General features: G+C 37.6%; 1 protein-coding gene across 4 annotated transcripts in view; it reads right to left on the reverse strand.

Moving 5' to 3' along the window:
* Positions 1-19,224, reverse strand: part of si:dkey-21p1.3 (collagen alpha-1(I) chain) — a 42,132-nt gene that overhangs the window by 370 nt on the left and 22,538 nt on the right. For 2 of the 4 annotated variants that reach the window (XM_053236520.1, XM_034306650.2), the window contains exons 19-66: positions 18,989-19,042; positions 18,692-18,736; positions 18,517-18,570; positions 17,809-17,853; positions 17,644-17,697; positions 15,388-15,495; positions 15,258-15,311; positions 15,127-15,180; positions 14,315-14,359; positions 14,171-14,224; positions 14,002-14,046; positions 12,946-12,999; positions 12,806-12,859; positions 12,657-12,710; positions 12,424-12,477; positions 11,836-11,889; positions 11,673-11,717; positions 11,541-11,585; positions 10,707-10,814; positions 10,548-10,601; positions 10,416-10,469; positions 10,240-10,293; positions 8,909-9,016; positions 8,710-8,763; positions 8,283-8,390; positions 8,117-8,170; positions 7,971-8,024; positions 7,825-7,878; positions 7,686-7,739; positions 7,284-7,391; positions 7,146-7,199; positions 6,969-7,022; positions 6,796-6,849; positions 5,817-5,870; positions 5,658-5,711; positions 5,531-5,584; positions 5,362-5,415; positions 4,917-4,970; positions 4,773-4,826; positions 3,993-4,046; positions 3,882-3,899; positions 3,678-3,740; positions 3,353-3,427; positions 3,053-3,200; positions 2,523-2,629; positions 1,643-1,714; positions 384-572; positions 1-159 (exon numbers count right to left, since the gene is read on the reverse strand). The exon at positions 1-159 is cut by the window's left edge and continues 370 nt beyond it. In XM_053236520.1, coding sequence (XP_053092495.1) covers positions 28-159; positions 384-572; positions 1,643-1,714; positions 2,523-2,629; positions 3,053-3,200; positions 3,353-3,427; positions 3,678-3,740; positions 3,882-3,899; positions 3,993-4,046; positions 4,773-4,826; positions 4,917-4,970; positions 5,362-5,415; positions 5,531-5,584; positions 5,658-5,711; positions 5,817-5,870; positions 6,796-6,849; positions 6,969-7,022; positions 7,146-7,199; positions 7,284-7,391; positions 7,686-7,739; positions 7,825-7,878; positions 7,971-8,024; positions 8,117-8,170; positions 8,283-8,390; positions 8,710-8,763; positions 8,909-9,016; positions 10,240-10,293; positions 10,416-10,469; positions 10,548-10,601; positions 10,707-10,814; positions 11,541-11,585; positions 11,673-11,717; positions 11,836-11,889; positions 12,424-12,477; positions 12,657-12,710; positions 12,806-12,859; positions 12,946-12,999; positions 14,002-14,046; positions 14,171-14,224; positions 14,315-14,359; positions 15,127-15,180; positions 15,258-15,311; positions 15,388-15,495; positions 17,644-17,697; positions 17,809-17,853; positions 18,517-18,570; positions 18,692-18,736; positions 18,989-19,042 — 3,180 coding nt within the window. In that variant the 3' untranslated portion in view covers positions 1-27. Of the gene's footprint in view, positions 160-383; positions 573-1,642; positions 1,715-2,522; positions 2,630-3,052; positions 3,201-3,348; positions 3,428-3,677; positions 3,741-3,881; positions 3,900-3,992; positions 4,047-4,772; positions 4,827-4,916; positions 4,971-5,361; positions 5,416-5,530; positions 5,585-5,657; positions 5,712-5,812; positions 5,871-6,795; positions 6,850-6,968; positions 7,023-7,145; positions 7,200-7,283; positions 7,392-7,685; positions 7,740-7,824; positions 7,879-7,970; positions 8,025-8,116; positions 8,171-8,282; positions 8,391-8,709; positions 8,764-8,908; positions 9,017-10,239; positions 10,294-10,415; positions 10,470-10,547; positions 10,602-10,706; positions 10,815-11,540; positions 11,586-11,672; positions 11,718-11,835; positions 11,890-12,423; positions 12,478-12,656; positions 12,711-12,805; positions 12,860-12,945; positions 13,000-14,001; positions 14,047-14,170; positions 14,225-14,314; positions 14,360-15,126; positions 15,181-15,257; positions 15,312-15,387; positions 15,496-17,643; positions 17,698-17,808; positions 17,854-18,516; positions 18,571-18,691; positions 18,737-18,988; positions 19,043-19,224 lie in introns of those variants that run through there. The other 2 variants (XR_004578586.2, XR_004578587.2) reach the window with 2 other exon arrangements.

Below are 19,224 nucleotides of genomic sequence, written 5' to 3' on the forward strand. Positions count from 1 at the left end.
GTGTCTCCTCAGTGCCTCTGGATGGCGCTATAAAAAGCACAGAGGTCCAATTTCAGCTCTGAAGTTTGTTTCTTGCTGTTTTTCTGCTTCTGATAAACGCAGATCTCTGATGGGAAGCAGATTCATCTTTTCTCCTTTTCCTGAAAATCTTATCTGGACCTGTAAATTAAAAAAATTATATATATAAATTAAATAATGTAGATTAAAATGTAAAATACAACAAACACCAATGACCGTATATTTCTGTACACTTATTGTTTCGCGGTGTATAAATTCAGTCTGAAAGACCACAAGTAAATATATTTTATTTAAAAAGTTTTATCAAAGATAAAATCCACACGTTGTTATAAAGAATAAGGAATTAAACGTGGATGGTGTTTCACCTCACAGCCGTTCCTCCGTTCAGCAGCATCGGAAAAACGGATTTCACTTCCAGAATCTCCCAGAAAATGTAAATCTGCTGCAGTGAGCCGTGGAGCAGCGGATCGGGACACGACGAGGGTCTGTGTAACAGAATCACTGTGCAGACGCAGAAACCTCAGCTGAACAACGTCGAGCTGCGAATATTCAACCTGCAAACACACAAAAACAAACAATCAACACCGATATCACACAAGTTTAACACATACACGCCATAACAAACAAAAACTAGCAACGTAATCTGAGATTTATCTTTTATTAAAGAATCAAATCTTCAGAATTTCACATTTAAATGTGATTTTGTTTTTGTTTTTTTTTTACTTCCTTGAAACTAGCGATGTCTCTGTCTCTATACTAATTTATAAATCTGTAATAACTGCAAAGAGTATTATTATAATAAGCTTTTTTTATTTTTATATATTTTTTCTTCTTTCCCCTTTTGTAGCTGATGCTAGTTTACACTTGCGCTCTGAGCTAAAAGTCCGACCTGAAATAATTTTAATTTTAAATAATAATACAGTGCACCAAAATATAACGAGGTTTAAAGGCGGAGTTTTAGTAATTCTTTTTTTTAGATTTTTAGCAACGTATTACTTGATTAAATTATTTATAATATTTAGCTTAATTAAATTAATTAGTTAGCTTTTATTTTTTTATTATTTATCAGCTATTTATTTATTCACTCATTCATTCTTTCATCAATTTGTTTATATATTTATTTATTGCATTTATTATTATTATTATTATTATTATTATTTGTTTTTTCTTTTTAAAAGACAGTTTTATTTATTTTTTACTCATTTTAAAATGTTTGTTTTTCTTTTAGAAATGTCATTTTTTTATTTGCTTGTTTTTATTTATTTATTTTTTTGACAGATGGCTTTAATTTATTTCTTTGTTTCTTTGTTTATTAAATTTGTTTTTCTTGTTAAAATAATGGATTTGAATGAGTTTAATTATTGAAATTATCCTATAATTATAAGTCCTATTTGTTTACATTTTTTATTTTAAAATTAATCTTGCTTTGTAATTTAATATTAATTTTAATTTTAATAAAATTTTTATGCAATTTAAAAAGAGACAAATTAGAATTTAATTAAAATGACAGAACAGAGGGTTTACCGTTAGCATATTTATGTAACAATAAAAACCTTCCACACTTTATATAATAAACAATAAACAAGCAGCGTTTAGATGAAAAGATTACGGCTGAGTTTCTTACCCTGGAGTCGCTCTGCACTTCACTAAACCTCTGTGATGTGTTTCCCGTCGACACACGCCGCGTTCCTACAAACTAAAAACATCACAAACAAACGTCACTTTTACAAATAATTTCAATACAGTGACAATATCGTGTTTCTCATATTCTACAATCTTATATCTCATTTTCTCGCACACTGACAGTAGCGCAGCTACAAATCACAGGTTTATTTATAATTACTGCACTCGTTCTGATACGTTATCGTTTCTATAGCAACAGCTCATCGTTGATGTGGCGATGTTTTCTGTAAGGAGAAATGTGTTTATTAAACATTGATGGAAGGAGTCTCCAGTGTCAGCGCTTTGTAACAGTCAGAGGAGTTTTAACTTTAACTTTTCCGACATCTTCAGGACAGAGGAGTTTACGCTTTGAGAGTGAATAAAGAGAGGCTGGTGAGGGAACGATTGTTTATAGCTGCTATAACGTAAGCGAGAACAGGAACTAACTCGTTTCACCAACATCATGACATTAAAGGTAACTATAAATGGATAAAAAGTGGTATATAACATTTGGGGATGTGCTGTTATAGGAAAATAACCAGGGTAATAACAGTAACTCTGCTTCATCACACCACCCTGTCACTCAGTTCTCTCTCTCTCTCTCTCTCTCTCTCTCTCTCTCTCTCTTTTGGCTTGATTGTTGCTGCCAAAGCATCAATATAGAAAAGAAAGAAGAATAAAAAAAAATAGTGACAAAATGCAAGATGTCAGCGTAAGACAAAAGTATAAGATTCTCAGTAGTTATGTACAGATGGATTTGTACACCATAAAACTAAATATAATGAATAAAACACAGTAAAATAAATTAGAAATGGAGTAAATAAAATGTCTCTCTCGCTCACCTGTGATTGGACAGGAGAGACACAGGTTTGTCCACCGGCTGTAAAATTACAGAAAACCTGCAGCGCATCAAAAGGAGAGCCGTGATTCGGATCCACGTAGTAAAATCCTGCAAAGAAAAGAGTGAAACATCTCAAATTATAAATATATTTAAATTACTAACAAAATACAGGAAGTAACTGATGAGGACCAAACTGTTCTCTGCTCCGGCTACAAGTTCTCCACCTGTTCTGGCTCCAGACAACAATTACATTCCACACAAAATCCCATTATTGTTCAATTTCATATTAATATTATACAGTCAGTCCCTCAGGTAATGCTCTAGTAATCACTGAGAGAGAGAGAGAGAGAGAGAGAGAGAGAGAGAGAGAAGAGAGAGAGAGAGAGAGAGAGAGAGAGAGAGAGACTAAAGTGCCCTGGATGTAATAGATATATAACACTGTATTTTATTTTTAAGATGTTGTTCCAGACCCTAAAACGACGCTGTTGAAGATAAAACTGAAATGAAAGTGTAATAATCCCTCGTTCTGACCGTCTTGGAGGTGAGGATGATCGAGTGCGAGCTCTCTGCAAGTAGACGCCGGACGCTCTTTAGTTCCTCGAGGCTGATCTTCTGCGTCTGCGTTCTCGTGAGCAGAGTTTTGAGATCTCTGGCTTCTGTGAGATTTTAATTTGGTTGTCTGAGAAGGAGAAGAGTGTAGTACACTGATGAATGCTTCAGTAGAGCGTTTCATGCCTCCTACGTGTCTTTATATACAACAACTAATTCTAATTAAATCCTTTACACGTTAAACACCAGAGCTAAAAACAAAAGAAATGTATTTGTACCAACATTTTGTGATCCGCTTCGAGTCGTCTCGGTGGTGCTTTGTTTTGTTTTTCGAGGTCCAGGAAGTCCTGGTTTCCCCTTAAAGAACACGACGGGAAGGAAAATTATCTATCAGTATATCTAACGGGAAATATTTTGTCATTGGAGCAGACAGTTTTTTAAAGCCTGAAGTGTTAAACTATCATAAACTATCATAAGATCTAACTTCAGAATGGGCTGTAATCCAAACCTCTCAGTTATCACTCACTCTTCTGGTGCTACAGTATCATCCATAATTATTTTTTTTACCCTTTAAGCCGGTTTACATGCATGAATAAACCCGCGTTACCGGCTCTCCTCTTTGTCCTGTCTGTCCTTTCGGCCCTGAGGATCCTCGCACACCCTTCAGTCCCTGTTTATGGAGACAAAGTTGTATACAAAATAATCCAGAAAAGAATATTTACGTGTACATGTATGAGTTACAGTGTTTGTTGCTCACTTCATTGATCTAGTGGTTAAAAAAGAGGGAAAAAAAAGACATGAATGCTTTTACCTTCTTCCCTAAAATGCCCTGTGGAGGTAAAACAGGATTTAATTTAGATCATTTCATTACTCTGAGATTAATCATGATTACTGATTAATTCATCTTTGCTAAGTGACTCACAGGAAGACCAGGAAGGCCGGGCTGACCTGGAGGACCACGAGGACCTGCATCACCCTGGACAAAAAAATAACAACTTCACATTTGTGGAAAAAAAACCCTCAAAGAATTGGCAACTTACATATTCAGCAGTATACAAGCTCAGATGGAGGGATGGAACCATGGATGGATAGATGGATCCATACACTGATGGATGGGTAGATACTTGACACTTGGATGGATGGATGGATGGATGGACCCAGGGGTAGATAACTGCATGGATGAATCCATGGATAAGGAGATGTATGGATCCATGGATGACTGAATGGATGACTAGATGGATGAATGACTAGACAGTTGGATGGAAGAATGGATGGATGGATGGAAACATCCAAATGCTGATGCATGAATGGATCCATGGAGTACTGGATGGATAGATGGATGCATGGATGGACAAATGGATGACTGGATGGATGAATCCTTGGGTAAATGGGTGGATTGTTCCATGGATAAAGAGATGAACGGATCCTTGGATGACTGAATGGGTGGATCCATGAATAAAGCAGTGTATGAATCAATAAATGGATGGATGGATGGATAAATCTATAAGGAGAAGAAAAGATGACTGAATGGATTGATCCTTGGATAAGAGGATAGATGGACAGATCCGGGGATAAAGCAGTAGATGAAGCCTTGGATAAATGGATGGATAAACAGATGGACAGTGGAAAACATGTAAAAAGTGAAATATAAAAAACACAATAAATAGCAGAAGGGCAGAGAGAAATAAATACAGAACTGTACCTGTGCACCTTTTGGACCTGCCTGGCCTTTAGGTCCTGCAACACCTTCTTTTCCCTTAAAATAAGAGAAACATTTCCAAGCTTATATTATTTAGTCATGAAATTGGGCTACTTGCTGAAGTGTTTCTTCTGGGATCAACGTTACCTTCGGTCCTGGTGTTCCGACAGCTCCTGGGATTCCCGGGATACCAGAAATTCCCTGCAGATGATCACATGTGCTTTGAACGAAAGCTGTTTTTTAACACCAGTCTTAGAAGAACATTGTGTAGTCAATACAAATAAAATCATGAGAGTCCCTCTCGATAGTTCTATAATGTTGAATTTCCATTTGGATTTTTTAGATGCATGAGGAGCCGTGTTCACTTTCTGAGATTTTGGGTCAAAATTCGTGAGACTGCCAGAACTCGGCCTTTTCTGGTCACAAACCCGGGCGAGTAATTTATACGAAACAGAGACAACAGATTTCAGAAGAAATTCCTTCACGATTTGTGAGTCATACAGTGAAAAGTAGCTTCTACGTGTGCAGTTATATTTGTGAAACATATTTGGGAAGTTTGTGAATTTTTCCTGATGAAGATGATTTTTTGTACCTTTTGTCCTGGAAGACCGAAGTGTCCCTTTTCACCACTAAGTCCAGGAATCCCCTGCATAGAAACAACACACGTTCAATCTTTAAATAATAAATTTAATTCATGGAATTTTAATTTATGTCTTTAAGTAAGTTATAATGAACTGATTTAGATCAACTCTGTAACATACGCTTGGACCGACAGGTCCAGGAGGTCCAGGTTCTCCCGTTTCTCCAGAGGAACCCTGTAAGAACGTATGTTTCGTTTTATAGTTCAAAGGAAAAACTATTTACAAATATAAAAAGTGGTGTAAGTACCTTTAACCCAGTCACTCCTCGTTTCCCCTGAAACCCAGGAACTCCTGCTGGACCCTGTGAGTTTTATAAATTTATAATCTCAACACAGATTTTTTTCAGAAATATTTGCTCTCAAATCAAAAGTTACGAGAGTATAAATGATCAGTTTCACCCACTCACTGGTCTGCCAGGCTTTCCTGGTCTTCCCGGGGGTCCTCTACGTCCTCTGTCACCCTGAACAACAACAACAACAACAACAACAATAACAACAACAACAACAAAAAACAATGTGTGAAGTGTAAAAAATGTTGCATTGTGCAGAAATGAGAGCTTTAAGATTTTACAAATACCCGATAGTAAACGACAGACTGAGGGTTCAGACAGCTAGACTACAAAATGTGATAAATCATCAAAAATTGTACAATTATAAAACTATTGAAGTATGAAATTAAGTAATTAGGGAAGTAGGCAATTAAATAACTAGGACACAAAGGGATGATGGAATTAAGTAAGTATAGAACTAAGGAACCACAGAGGTAAAGACCTAGAGAACCATGGAACTGAAAAACTAAGCAACTAAGGTACTACAGAGTTAAGGACCTAGAAAAATAAAAAAAACTAAGAAGCTAGGGAAGTAAGGGATTAAAGAACTAGAGACCCAGAAAAGGAATTCATAAAGTGTAAAACTAAATAACTATTGAACTAACCGAGAAAGGAAGGAACTAAAGAACTATGGAATTACAGACACATAACCAGTGAACTAACCAACAAGAGAACCACAAAACTAACATCCTTAAAAATGAAAAGCTCTGGATCTAAAGTACTACAGAATTAATTAATGTTGGGAAATTATGTCACTATGAAATTAAGTAACTTAAGAAGTAAAGAAACAGCATAATAGAGACTGCGGAATTTCAGAGCTACAGAACCAATAAACTAACTAGCTATGGAACCAGAGACCTTAAAAATTAAATCATTATGGATCTAAGGTACTACAGAATTAATGATGTAGAAATATAACTACAAAAAAACAACAGCAGACAGGTGTTGCTGTGGAGAACTTGTAGCAGGAACAGCGAAACAATGACCATATAAGGAAAGCGTAGGGGAAAATGGGACATAGTCTCTGTATCAGTAAATGAAGTCGAATTAATCTTACCGGATCTCCCTCATTGCCTTGAACTCCCAGTAAACCATCAGTGCCACTGAGACCCTGAAACAAAGCAACGACAAATAAAGATTTGACTTTATTTTTATTAATTAATATTAATCAGGTGTGTTAATAGAGTACATAAGACATAAACTTTAGTTCTGAGTGACAGCGATACTTGCTGGTTTCCCTGGATTCCCACGAGAGCCACGTTTTCCGTTCAAGCCTTGAACTCCCTGCAGAAATCAGTTATTTACTCATTCTGGCAAATGTTCTGGATACGTCTACTGGTGGTATTTTTATAAGGATGTACTTGTAAATAAAGGAATAAAGATGAACCAAGACTAAAACTGACTCACCGGTTTTCCAGCCATGCCTTTGCTGCCTCTGTTTCCAGGAAGTCCCATTTCCCCCTGATTCAAAGACACACAAACACTTGATCCATTAAATACATTAACAAGAAAACAAACAACTGAAGCACAATTTTGGACACTCACCTTTGGTCCTGGGTGACCTTTGACCCCCGTGTTACCTGGCGGTCCAGCAGGTCCTGGTGTGCCTTTTTCTCCAGGAGGCCCTTTAGGACCCAGGGGTCCCACAGGTCCCTAAACAAATAAAACGTTTTTTGAGCTGGAAGAAAACTCTTCAAATATGCAGGATAACCAAGAAACACCGAGTGATGTTTAATTTAATACAGTTAATTAGAATTAATACGTTAAAAAAATCTAAATTCAGTGTGCAATTTTGCTATATCTCCTCACCAAAATACATTTTATAGAAAGAAATGACAAGAATATCCACTATCCTCTACAAAACCTCTGTATTTTATATACTATATAATCCTGATAACAGCGTGCAACTGCCATTTTATATTTGTGTATATTTTTAAAAAGGCTCACATATTTGCCTCGTTCTCCAGTCTCTCCTTTCTTTCCTCTCAACCCTTCAATACCCTGAAATTATCAGTTAGAATTAAACACAGTCATTTTACTTACGATATAATTGTGTTTTGTTTCATAAATGAAAAAAAAAAAGTACTGCTGGTCCTGGTTCCCCCTGCGCTCCAGGTTTCCCTCGTTCACCAAAATCTCCCTATCAACCAACATAACACCAAAAAATCACAGTGAATTAAACGAGACAAAAACACTGTTAATGTGCACCTTCATTACACAAACGAAACTTACTTTCAGCCCCTGGCGTCCATTTCTTCCAGCAAGACCTCTGTTTCCGATTAAACCCTGTATTTAGGTGATATTAGGAGATAAATTTCTAACTAACACAAATTTAACTGACATTGAATTGAATTTAATGAAACACATAAAACACTTACTGATAATCCTGATGCACCTGCAGGACCTGGAGGCCCCAGGATCCCGCTCTCGCCCTGAAATAATACGAATAAAAACAAAGAAAACTCACTGCTGGAGATGTGTGTGTCTGTGTTTATTATAAGATATAATATTAATATTTTCTCCTGTAAGGTTAAAGGTACTCACAGTAAGTCCCTGTTCACCTTTATCACCCTTTGCACCATCGGGTCCGGTTTTACCGCCTGGTCCATATTTACCCGCTGAACCCGGACGTCCTCTGGAACCAGACTGACCCTGTAGACATGCAGTGTGTTACGTATCGTACTACATTAGAAAGCACCTTAGACACCTTCTTCAGACTGCATTTTCTATCCCTGATTATTTTCAGCTTTAAAGGTGAGCGTTTGTGTTTAAAAGCGGTGGTCTAGACGCTATTGAAAACCCCCGTCTCGGAACGTGTCTACTCAAGAAAAATCTGGCAACCTCACAGACGTGAACTACACGCAGGTGATTTTAAGAATCTGAATGTAGACTCATAAATGTGTAACACAACTCTACAAGGAAACTTCCCTGCATACTGAACATTCCCTGCTGACTCTGAATCAATGGTTACCTTTTCTCCAGGGGGTCCCTGCTCTCCCGATTGCCCTTGAAGGCCACTCTGTCCCTAAAACAAACAAAAAAACCCCACATTAATTACCCATGTTCAAAGTGAAATAATGAACCACATCTTTTTTTTTATAAGAAACTTGTTACAGAACATCAAGTAGATGATTAGTATGTAGTGTACTTCTTGATGTTTCACTACGTACTTCTCGTCCAGGCGTGCCTTTTATTCCCGCTGGTCCTCGATGCCCTCTTTCTCCTCTGACACCTTTTAATCCAGGAACTCCAGGGAATCCAGGACTTCCCTTTTCACCCTGAAACACATAAACTTTCCATACAGTGTGTCTCATAGTGCAGTGAGGACAGGCGGACAAACAGAAAGACAAACGGCCGCAGTGTGGTGGGAAAAGGCTGTAGATTTTGGCACACATGGTTCTACATTTGGCTCATGATCAAGGATCCTACGGATTCCTGACATCGGCTCCTCATGCTCATAAAATTCTAGAAAATAGTGTCAGTGTGAGAAATGAAGAAGCACTGGACTGAAGCTCCACCGGTGCTTACACAATTTAGTACACAATTAATATCCCAAGCGTTCCCACTTGCTAACCCCTCAGTGTCTCACTGGCACCCATTAGTGCCCTATTAATACCTTACTGATGCCCTGTTAGTGGCACATTCATACAATACCACTGACCTAAGGGTTGTTGGTTGATTTAATGCCCCAGTCATGCCCTACTAGTGCTAGTGCCCTGTTGGTTGTATTGATAGACCTCTATTGTCCTATTGCTACCCCACTGGTATCATTAGTTCCCCAGTTGGTGACCCACTGATAGATTTTAGTGTCCCATTGGAACCTTATCAGTGCCCTATTTCTGCCACATCAAAATCCCATTAATGATATATTTAATACCCCAATAGTTCCTTCTGGTCCCCCATTAGTGCCCTGTTGGTAGTGTTCTGTTGATATCCACTGGTACTCCTTCAGTTCCCCATTGATATCCTCCCAGTGTTTTATTGTTACCCATTGATAGCTTTTAGTGCCTCATTGGTGCCTCACTACTGCCTCACATGTACTCTATTGGTACACCACGTACCCCTTTAGTATCAGTGCTACCCCACCAGTGACCTAAAGACACCCCATTGCTACCCTTCAGTGTCCCATTTGTACCTTTTTGGTGCCCTATTGATACCTAACTAGTGTCTTAAGGGTACCCTATTTATTCCTTTTTTCCAATAATGTCCTACTGATACAACACTAACATCCCGTTGGTACATTTTAGTGTCCCATTGGTGCCTCACTAGTGCCTTATGGGTAACTAGTGCTGGTTAGTACCTAATCAATGGCGCATTGGTACCCCGTTATTTTTCTTCTGTACCCTATTACCGCCCCATTGATACTGCCTAGTGTTGAGACAAAATCTGTAAAGGACTGTGATAATTTTAGTTTATGGTGTAATTTTTTTAAATAATTTTTTTTATCAGATAGAAATCAGAGGTGTTTAAATCTCAAAACAAAAAATAAACTCAAACTCACCGGTGGTCCTTTAAATCCCAGAGGCCCGACTGAGCCGATGATTCCAACCGCGCCCTGAAACACGGCGTTACAGAATCAAGGAACAAATCTGATTTCACTTAATTTCATTCACCAAATTTACAAAAATTCCTTTTTAAGAACTTTCCACAATCTGATCAACACAGTAATCAGTCTACCTCCTCACCATCGACACCTGACACTCCCTCCACTCCCTCTGCTCCTGTTACTCCCTGCATGCAAAGAAACAAAGTGAAACAGGATTATAATTGAATATAATATCAATATTCCATTTGGTTATAATAACGAACCTTATCTCCTGTTTCTCCTTGAGGTCCGAAAGCTCCTACTGGTCCATCTTTGCCCTGAAGGAGGAAATTATTAAGATGGAATGACATCAGTAGTGATGTAAGCACTGGATAATTTTTGAAATTCTTTGAAAATAAATAATTTTTTTAAATATTCTATACCGGATATCCGGGCACCCCTACAGGTCCAGCTGGTCCTTGAGGCCCTTGATCTCCTGGTGACCCCTGGAGGCCGATCTTACCCCACACACCCATATTCCCCTGTACACCCTGTAACATAAACATATAAGCAAAGCTGTAAACATGACATAAATTAAGGTGGGTATGACTAAACTGTTTTTCCTAATACCAGCCTTTTGTATTATTTTACACACTACAGTTTCCAATTTCTGAAACAATCAAAATGATGCCAACATTCAGGCCCCATCAACATTAAGTAAGTAATACAACCGTGCATGCAGTTACAGGAAAATAATGAACGACAGGGTGGTGTAACACAAATGACTTCCTGTTCTTACTTATATTATAGCAGCTATAAACAGTCTTTCCCTCACCAGCCTCTCTTTTTTCCCTCTCTTGAAGTAAAAAAATCGCAGCTTGTTCCGCATGTTACTGAGAAACCGCAAAGAAGCGTAAACTCCTCTGTGCTGAAGATGTCGGAAAACTTAAAGCTACAGCTTTACCTCTGACTGTTACAAAGCTCTGACACTGGAGACTCCTTCCATAAATGTTAAATAAACATCTACATTGTTCTTTGCTAAATAAAACAGATTTTCAATCGTTTGTTGAATTCTGGATTCTAATTGGTCAGACGTTGTTGATTAATTTTATATAACAGCAGCTCTGACAGTATTATTTTAAAAATAATAATAATTTTTTTAAGTAAACCCACCTCCTTTGGCTCACCTCAAGTGTTCAATGTGTGGTTACGGCCTTGCAATATAAATACGACTAATAAAAACTTTATTGATAAAATTTGTTATAGTGATTTCTTACTGCAGGTCCTCTGTAACCCTTTACTCCCGGCAGACCTCGAGCTCCCTGAAAATAAATAAACATTAATAAATATTAATATTACTGTCTCAAATTGAGATGAAACACTTTGAACACTTTAAAAGGAGAACTTACTGGACGTCCAGGTTTTCCTTTAGGACCTTCATGTCCTCGAACTCCCTACAAACACGTAGAGTGACAGGAACAAATATAATAAGAATAATAAGAAGAAGAAGAAGAAGAATATCTCTGATACAATTAAAGGAAATGTTATTTAAATGCTTTCATATGTTCTGACCTTCTGCCCTGGACTGCCAGGAAGCCCCTTTGGACCCTCAGTGCCTTTGATTCCCTGACAAACACAGACACGTTAGCATGATGCGATGCTAAGTTTGCTAGCAACCCATTTCACTAAATGACATTAAGCACTTTCTGCAGCAGCACAGTGGGGAAACACAGATATACAGATTAAGCAGCTCATTAATGTTGTTAAACCACAAAACAACTTTTTCATCGTGTAAATCAAGTTTAAGATCCAACATTGACACCTGATTAACCAGCTGATTAATGTGCTCAGTTTACAGGCTTTAGGAAGCAACTGCACTTTAGGAAGCAAACTATTAAAAATAAAGACGTTTTATTGGTCAAGATGACCAAATTCTTAAGTCTTGTTGATCATCTCATCTCATTGCAGGATCATCTCAAATTTAATGGCTATTCAGTAATTTATGTCAGGACATCATGGACATCATTATATGAAGACCTTTATATGAAGAAATCTCTACAATTCAAAATAACCACAATGAACTAGCAAACTATGGGCTATGTTCCAAAAATCTCCACTGGCACTTCAGCATATTAATTCTAATGATCTTTTAATATTTACCATCACTCCAGGCTTTCCAGGTTTGCCAGCAATTCCCCTACTTCCTGGATCTCCCTGTAAAAGAAAAAACAAGTTTAAGGCACAATCTGTAGTAACATGGACAAAAATGGATGTTCTGTTTTTAAGGTGAAAAAATATAATCCTTCTTAGATCCTTTTAGTAAAACAGCTTGTACTGGAGCTCAGGATCAAATCCTGGACCATGGAGCTGTGAGAAGCCAAAATTTTACTCACACTTTTTCCAACAGGACCTTGTACACCAGGAGCACCAGGCTTTCCCTGGAAACCCTGCAAGACAAACAGGGTCCATCAATGGTTCTGAAAGTTAAATCCTCTGGAAATGATCCTGACACAGGATAAAGCTCTCAATGACTTCTACTCACCCTGGGTCCTGAAGAACCTATGTCTCCATTTGCTCCTAGTGCTCCTGTCAGTCCCTGAAAGTAAATTTAACATTTTTCATTGGCACTTTCACTGCTATGACCTTAGTTATGACTGATCCTTCATTATGCACTGCTCTTACTGGAGAACCGTGAATTCCATCCTGCCCTTGAATCCCTGGAAAACCCTGCAGTCCCTACATAAAAAAGAAATAAATCTAGATTCAAATATGGCTGATCTCTAATCCCATATGACCATATCATACTCCCTCTGAGAGAGATTAGGAACCATACCATTTGAGCAGGTGACCAAGTAAGGAGGGGATTAGTCTGTGTAGCAACCAAGGAGTCAAGGATGACCCTGAAGGACATGGCAGCCCAGAACACTCTACAGAGCTGAGCTTTATGGAAGAGCAGCGTGTTGTATGAAATCCTGTTTAGACTTTGCCAGAAGTCATGCTGGAGACTTGGCAAACATGTGAAAAATGTTCTCTGCACTGATGAGACCAACATTCTGTCCCTGGCTCAAAGCTCTACATTTGGTAGAAACCAACTACTACTCATCACCCTGACAACACCATCCCAACTGTGAAGCATGGTGGTGGTAGCATCAAGTTGAGCGTTACGCTTGGCCTCTTGGTTGCTTCTCTGACTAATAAGTTAGAGGTTAAGAGTTACAAGGTCCTGACTGAGTGACCACTAACGTCTGTGATTAGCGGTTATGCTGTCTCATATTTTGGGCTTGTGAGTTAGAAGGTCCTGGCTGATTGACCACTAGTTTAAAGATTAAGGATACTCTTGATGTTGAGCTAGAAATCGGGGCTCAGGGTTCGGAGTTAGATGATAAAGTTATTATGGATTGAGGTTAGAGTTAAGAATTAGCCTAACCTTAACTCTAGGAAAGTTTATAGTTAAGGATTTGGGTGAAGAAATAGATTTTAGAGTTTTAGCTATAAGATAGGAGTTAAGGTTTACAGTTAGTGGTTAAAGTTTACATGGTCCCTGCATTTTGAACACTAGTTATTAAGGGTTAGTTTGAGCTAGAAGTTAGGAGTCAAGGCTTTAGGATTCATGGGTTAGGGGTTATGGCATACAGGATGCTGGTGGACTCAGTGTCAAGGCTGAATGCTTCTAATTATGAATATGTTTTTGAAGTTCTCTGGTTAGCTATGTTTAAAGTGTTCTTCAGCAGTTCTTACCTTCAGGCCTTTCGCTCCAGGTCCTCCTGGAAATCCTGCTCTACCCTGCAAGCCCAGAATACAACATATTAAACAAAACATGTCATATACTGGGAATATCTGCAGTAATTATTATTTTCAATATCATCATTTTATCTACAAAGATAATTAGTCTGATGTACACAGGAACCTTGATACCAGGCTCTCCTTCAGGTCCTCGCTCTCCTGATTTTCCCATTTGCCCCTATAAAAACCAACAGAGTGTGTATATAAGAACAGTAACATCATTATCTTAGCTAAAGTCAGCTATCATCACAAACGAACATGGTCTTACCAAAGGTCCTGGCAGACCAGTGAATCCACCTCGTCCCGGCCGACCCTTTCATTTTGAGAAAAAACATTAATCTGTGATGTTTCTCTCTCTAATATCATTCAAGAATCAATAAAAAGATGACCTTTTAAAACATTATTTAATCCAGAAATTAATTCCATTAATTCCAGTCTGGAAAATCAAGCAGCCAAGCAAACAAAAGCAGCCAAGCAAATGAAAGTTGGCCAGCGAACATAAGGAAACTAGTGAGAGGTAAATAGAGAGGTAGGTAACATGAGGTAACTAATGAGAGGCCGCTAGCTAGCAAGTGGAAGTAGCAAGCAAAAGAGAACCTAGTGAACATAATCTACTGTGATAACTGCAATAACAATGGTAGGTTGATGCATTCACACAAAAACGCATTCCTCATGGAGTTTTTAGGATGGTTAAGGGTTCTACCATATTAAATAGGTTGTACTTGGAACTTTATCTGAAAGGTAAATACTCTGTCGTAGGGTTCTACATAGAGACTTGAAGGGCTTCCAGCAAAAAAACAAGACAAAGAACCATTAAGTGATAGAGCAATCCTGAGTTTTGTCACTTGTGTTTAGTTGCTTGAGTGCTGTCATAGACGGAGTCACAGGCAAAGGGCTGTCAATCAAGCTGCTCAATCAAATCAATCAGGCCATGCTCATTAGGGAAGGTCTAGGATAGGTCTGATTGCAAAGGTAAGAGCTTTATCACACTTCTGTCCTGTTTTTCATTCAAGCTTCATTCAAGCTACTTTATTTAAGACAATATTTATACTTTAAATGGTCAATTCTCTGATTGAGTACCTTATCACCTCTTGGTCCCGGAACTCCAGTTATACCATCAGGACCTCGTTCCCCCTGAAGATGAAAGCATTTATATTTTAGAAATGAAAATTTTGCACTCTGTCTTCCTTCATTCTTATGACATTCGTTACCTTGGGGCCGTCTTTGCCTTGTTTGCCCTGATCTCCAGCACCTCCTTCCAAACCCTAAAAGATTAAACATCACACATTATTACAAAAATATCATTTGAAACAAAGTATGAACAAAGCCAGAAAAGTTTACTTGTGGTCCTGGTGATCCAGTGGATCCACTCGGCCCGGGTTCTCCCTGAACACCTGAACGACCTGCTCGACCACGGAACCCGGGAGAACCAGGAGGTCCTGGAGAACCCTGATAACACACACAATGTATTTCAATATGATTTTAATGTAATATTGTCAACTTCACAGGAAGATTCAAAAGCATGAGCGCCAAATTATTACATTTTTTCTGCAAATCTGGTTTATGAAAATGTTCCATTGTTGAAATAAAAAAATCTGAATTGAATTGAAATTCATTGGGGCTCATAAAAGGTGACAAATCCATGACATTGTACAATTTCATAAACCGCATAGCTAGCTACCTGACTTATGCAAAATCACCCATTAACCAAAAGTCAGAGGTCTTCCCTCTAAACAAACAAACAAACAAACAAACAAATAAATAAATATTCTGCCAGGAAGCGATTGTGCATAAACGTTATCTGTGAAGTGCATCGTATAACCTTTATGAACTCCACACATACTATTAGGAGCATTTGTTTATGATCTATTATCTCTTTTCTGAGACACTGGCTTAGGAGCGCAATTAAAGAGTAACAATCATTTTACTAATAATTGTTTAGCTGCACGTTTCTAAAAAAAATCTAACTATTAAGGAGAAACAGGTAATACCTACAACACCTACATCTCACTGTGTATTAAACTTTTCCTTTTATTAAAAATTTCTTTCGTTCTTTCTTTCAAATAAAGATCCACAAAATCCACCTGCTGTACAGTCCTGGGCAAATAAAATGGGCCAAGCCCAAAAATATGGCCAAATATGAAACTTTTAATGGTCTGAACAACAAATGATTGGTGAGAAAATGAGCAGGAATGAAACAGATGCTCTCCTGAGAGCTCCTGTGTCTCCATTCGCCGGTTTCCTTTTTGCTGTTTGGGGAAAAGCTAGAAACAGGGAAATTCACTTCTATAGTCATCTTGTATTCAAAGGTAAAATCATGATAATGATTAAAATGTTTTATGTAAAATTCAAACTAACATGTCCGGGTGTACAAAACGTTCCAAAAATATCTTCTTGGATTTTTTTTTCTTAAAAGATTAGTGATTATTTGGTTTTCTGCCACCTGATGCAGCTCATCAAGAGCCACAAAGAACATTTACAGAAATCAAAGGAAAAAGCTCCCACATACTGAGCTCCTTTATCTATCTGTTTCATTCCTGCTAATTTCCTGACCAATAATTTGTTGTTAAGATCATTAAAAGCTTCATATTTTGCCTTTTTGGGTTAGAGGTTAGGGGTTAGAGTTAAGGTTAGGGTTAGGGTTAAGGTTAAAGTTAGGTTTTTCTTTTGTTTTTTTTGCTTTTTTTTTCTTTTGCCAAGGAGTGTACTGTACTGTATATATAGTGATACCTGTGAAATGCCATCTACTGGTCATTCAGTGAAATAACACGGCTGCACACGTGATCACCAGGGATTTAAACCTGCCATTGTTTCAATGGAAGACTTGTTTATCATTTTCCATGTTGCTAAGTTTTATTGGATATGATGGAATAATACCAGTTAACAGAGAAGTTACCCAGAACTTTCCCTAACATTATTTAAAGGTTCTCACCAAGTGAGATACAAACATTCTTATAACGCTATACATCATGGATAAACGTTCTGCATGCAGTGTTGATAAGAACATTTTTTCAAATAACATTATATTTAAAAGTGGTGAGCTTGAAGAGCTTATCTGTTTACTCATTGGTTTGACTAAATGTCAATCAAACAGGAAAACTGGACGACCATTAAAATTTAAAAAGCAGACTGAGGCACGAGGCGCCAAATATCACTGAGGTAACTTAAAAAAAACATTTTAAGTGTTTTTTTACCTCGTTTTTTGAACAAATACTTATCTTATTAACTTAATTTCTAACTTATTATATTTAAATGATACTTATATAACTGTAAAAAAGTCAAGATTGGTTTATTCCGTGTTTTTCAATCACAAGGCTAACTAGCTAGCTGACTTAGCTAGATTGAGGTAAGCTTAGCCGAGCTAGCTACATCTGACATCTATAACTGAAATAGAGAAATTGTGATCTTTTCTTCTCTTTTGGCTTTTGATGGTCAGATAGTGTTTTAATTAAGCATTAGCTTATCACATTTAAATCAACACTATTTTGATTAAAAATTAAATCTAATTTTCACACTTCATTTCCTTCAGCGAATCAGCTTTTCCACCAGGTGAATTTATAAAATATAAAATATGATATAAATATAGAATAAACTCACTTGTTCTCCTTTTTCACCGGGATCTCCTTTATCTCCTCGCTCAGCTTTCACACCCTGAATTTTAAAAAGAAAATGGTTCAAATAAGTGAAATATAATTTTTGCTGTAATGGTATTGTACGTTCTATATGGCTAAATAATTAAAGAACGGTGTTAAATAATCTTACTGGATCACCTGAGGGTCCTGGTTTTCCCGCTTTTCCAGCAGCACCCTGAAACAAAACACATTAAAGCAACGGCTCACTTCATCAATAACGTCAATAATAAATATGTTGATTAGCCAGAACATCAAAGCTACGTAGAAACTCCACGTTGTCTCATTTACACCTCTGTATGAAACGCTTTAACTTCACAGCTTTGGATCAATCACAGCTGTGCTAAGCTAGCGAGCCTGCTAACTCAGATAATGTTAGTGAGGATGAGATGGTGGTTGCCGTGGTAACATTATCTTCGGACTGATTCAACTGCTGTTAAATAATCAGCCTAGAATACGGCGATGTAAAGCTCAGGCATGTCGATCTGTGATTAATGTTAACTGTCGGGGTAGTTAGGTTAGCTAATGTTAGTGAGGAAAAAATGATGGTTGCCATGGTAACATGACAACCTTAATGATATAAATTGAGACTCATCTGATTCTTGTGATAACTAGCTAATGTTAGCGATATTAGGGTACTGGGGATGGCAGGAGGATGAGGGGCATTGCCTAATTTGCATATTCATACCCATTCATGAATATTCACACATCCTGGCTTTTTAAAACCACGCTGTAGAGATGTTCCTCGGCCACAAAGAAATTTAGTCAAATCGATTTTTTTTAGTATTAAACAACTTATTATTCGGCATATATCATTTGACACCAAAAAACGCAGTCTTACTGGTGGTCCTGGTGGTCCCGGGTCTCCAATAGCTCCTTCATTTCCAATCTGTCCCTGTAGATAGATAAATAAACACAGGAGATACAAATGGAATACAATAAACATAAACATATAATATTATATAAGTTATTAAAAGTAAAGTAAAATTTGTGCAATGTCGAAGAAAATGACATACAGGATCTCCTTTGGGACCTGGAGGTCCATCTCGCCCTGGTTTACCCTAAAATCATTAAAAACAGTACAACATTTTCACTGAGTTAAATATTCAATATAGAGAATTGGATCAGTCAGGGCGTTTGTTGTTACCCTGAACGCTTTTTTACGGCCCTGAAAAAGCGATTGCTGTTGTATTTGTTGTGTTATTAGAAAAGGAAACATAATATTTATCATTTTTAATGAGAAGACTTTTCTTCTAACACTGACGCTTGTTCCATGGTTACAGTGAGAGAGTAATGATAAACACACATCATACCTGCGGCCCGCCGTCTCCGTGAAATCCGGTAATGCCATCAGAACCTGGATCTCCCTGAACACACACATTTTATTAACAAATAACATTAAACATATAACATTAATTAACTCCTTTTACCAGAGGCCAAAAAATGAACTTCCGCCTGCTTTAGGCGTGTCCATGCCGTGTGTCCAGCATTGAATTTATATGTGTATCTTTATAAACTCCACAGTAATGCTTAATGGCTATGAAAGGAT

The sequence above is a fragment of the Pangasianodon hypophthalmus genome, chromosome 8, assembly GCF_027358585.1.
Source record: "Pangasianodon hypophthalmus isolate fPanHyp1 chromosome 8, fPanHyp1.pri, whole genome shotgun sequence".
Lineage (NCBI taxonomy): Eukaryota > Metazoa > Chordata > Actinopteri > Siluriformes > Pangasiidae > Pangasianodon > Pangasianodon hypophthalmus.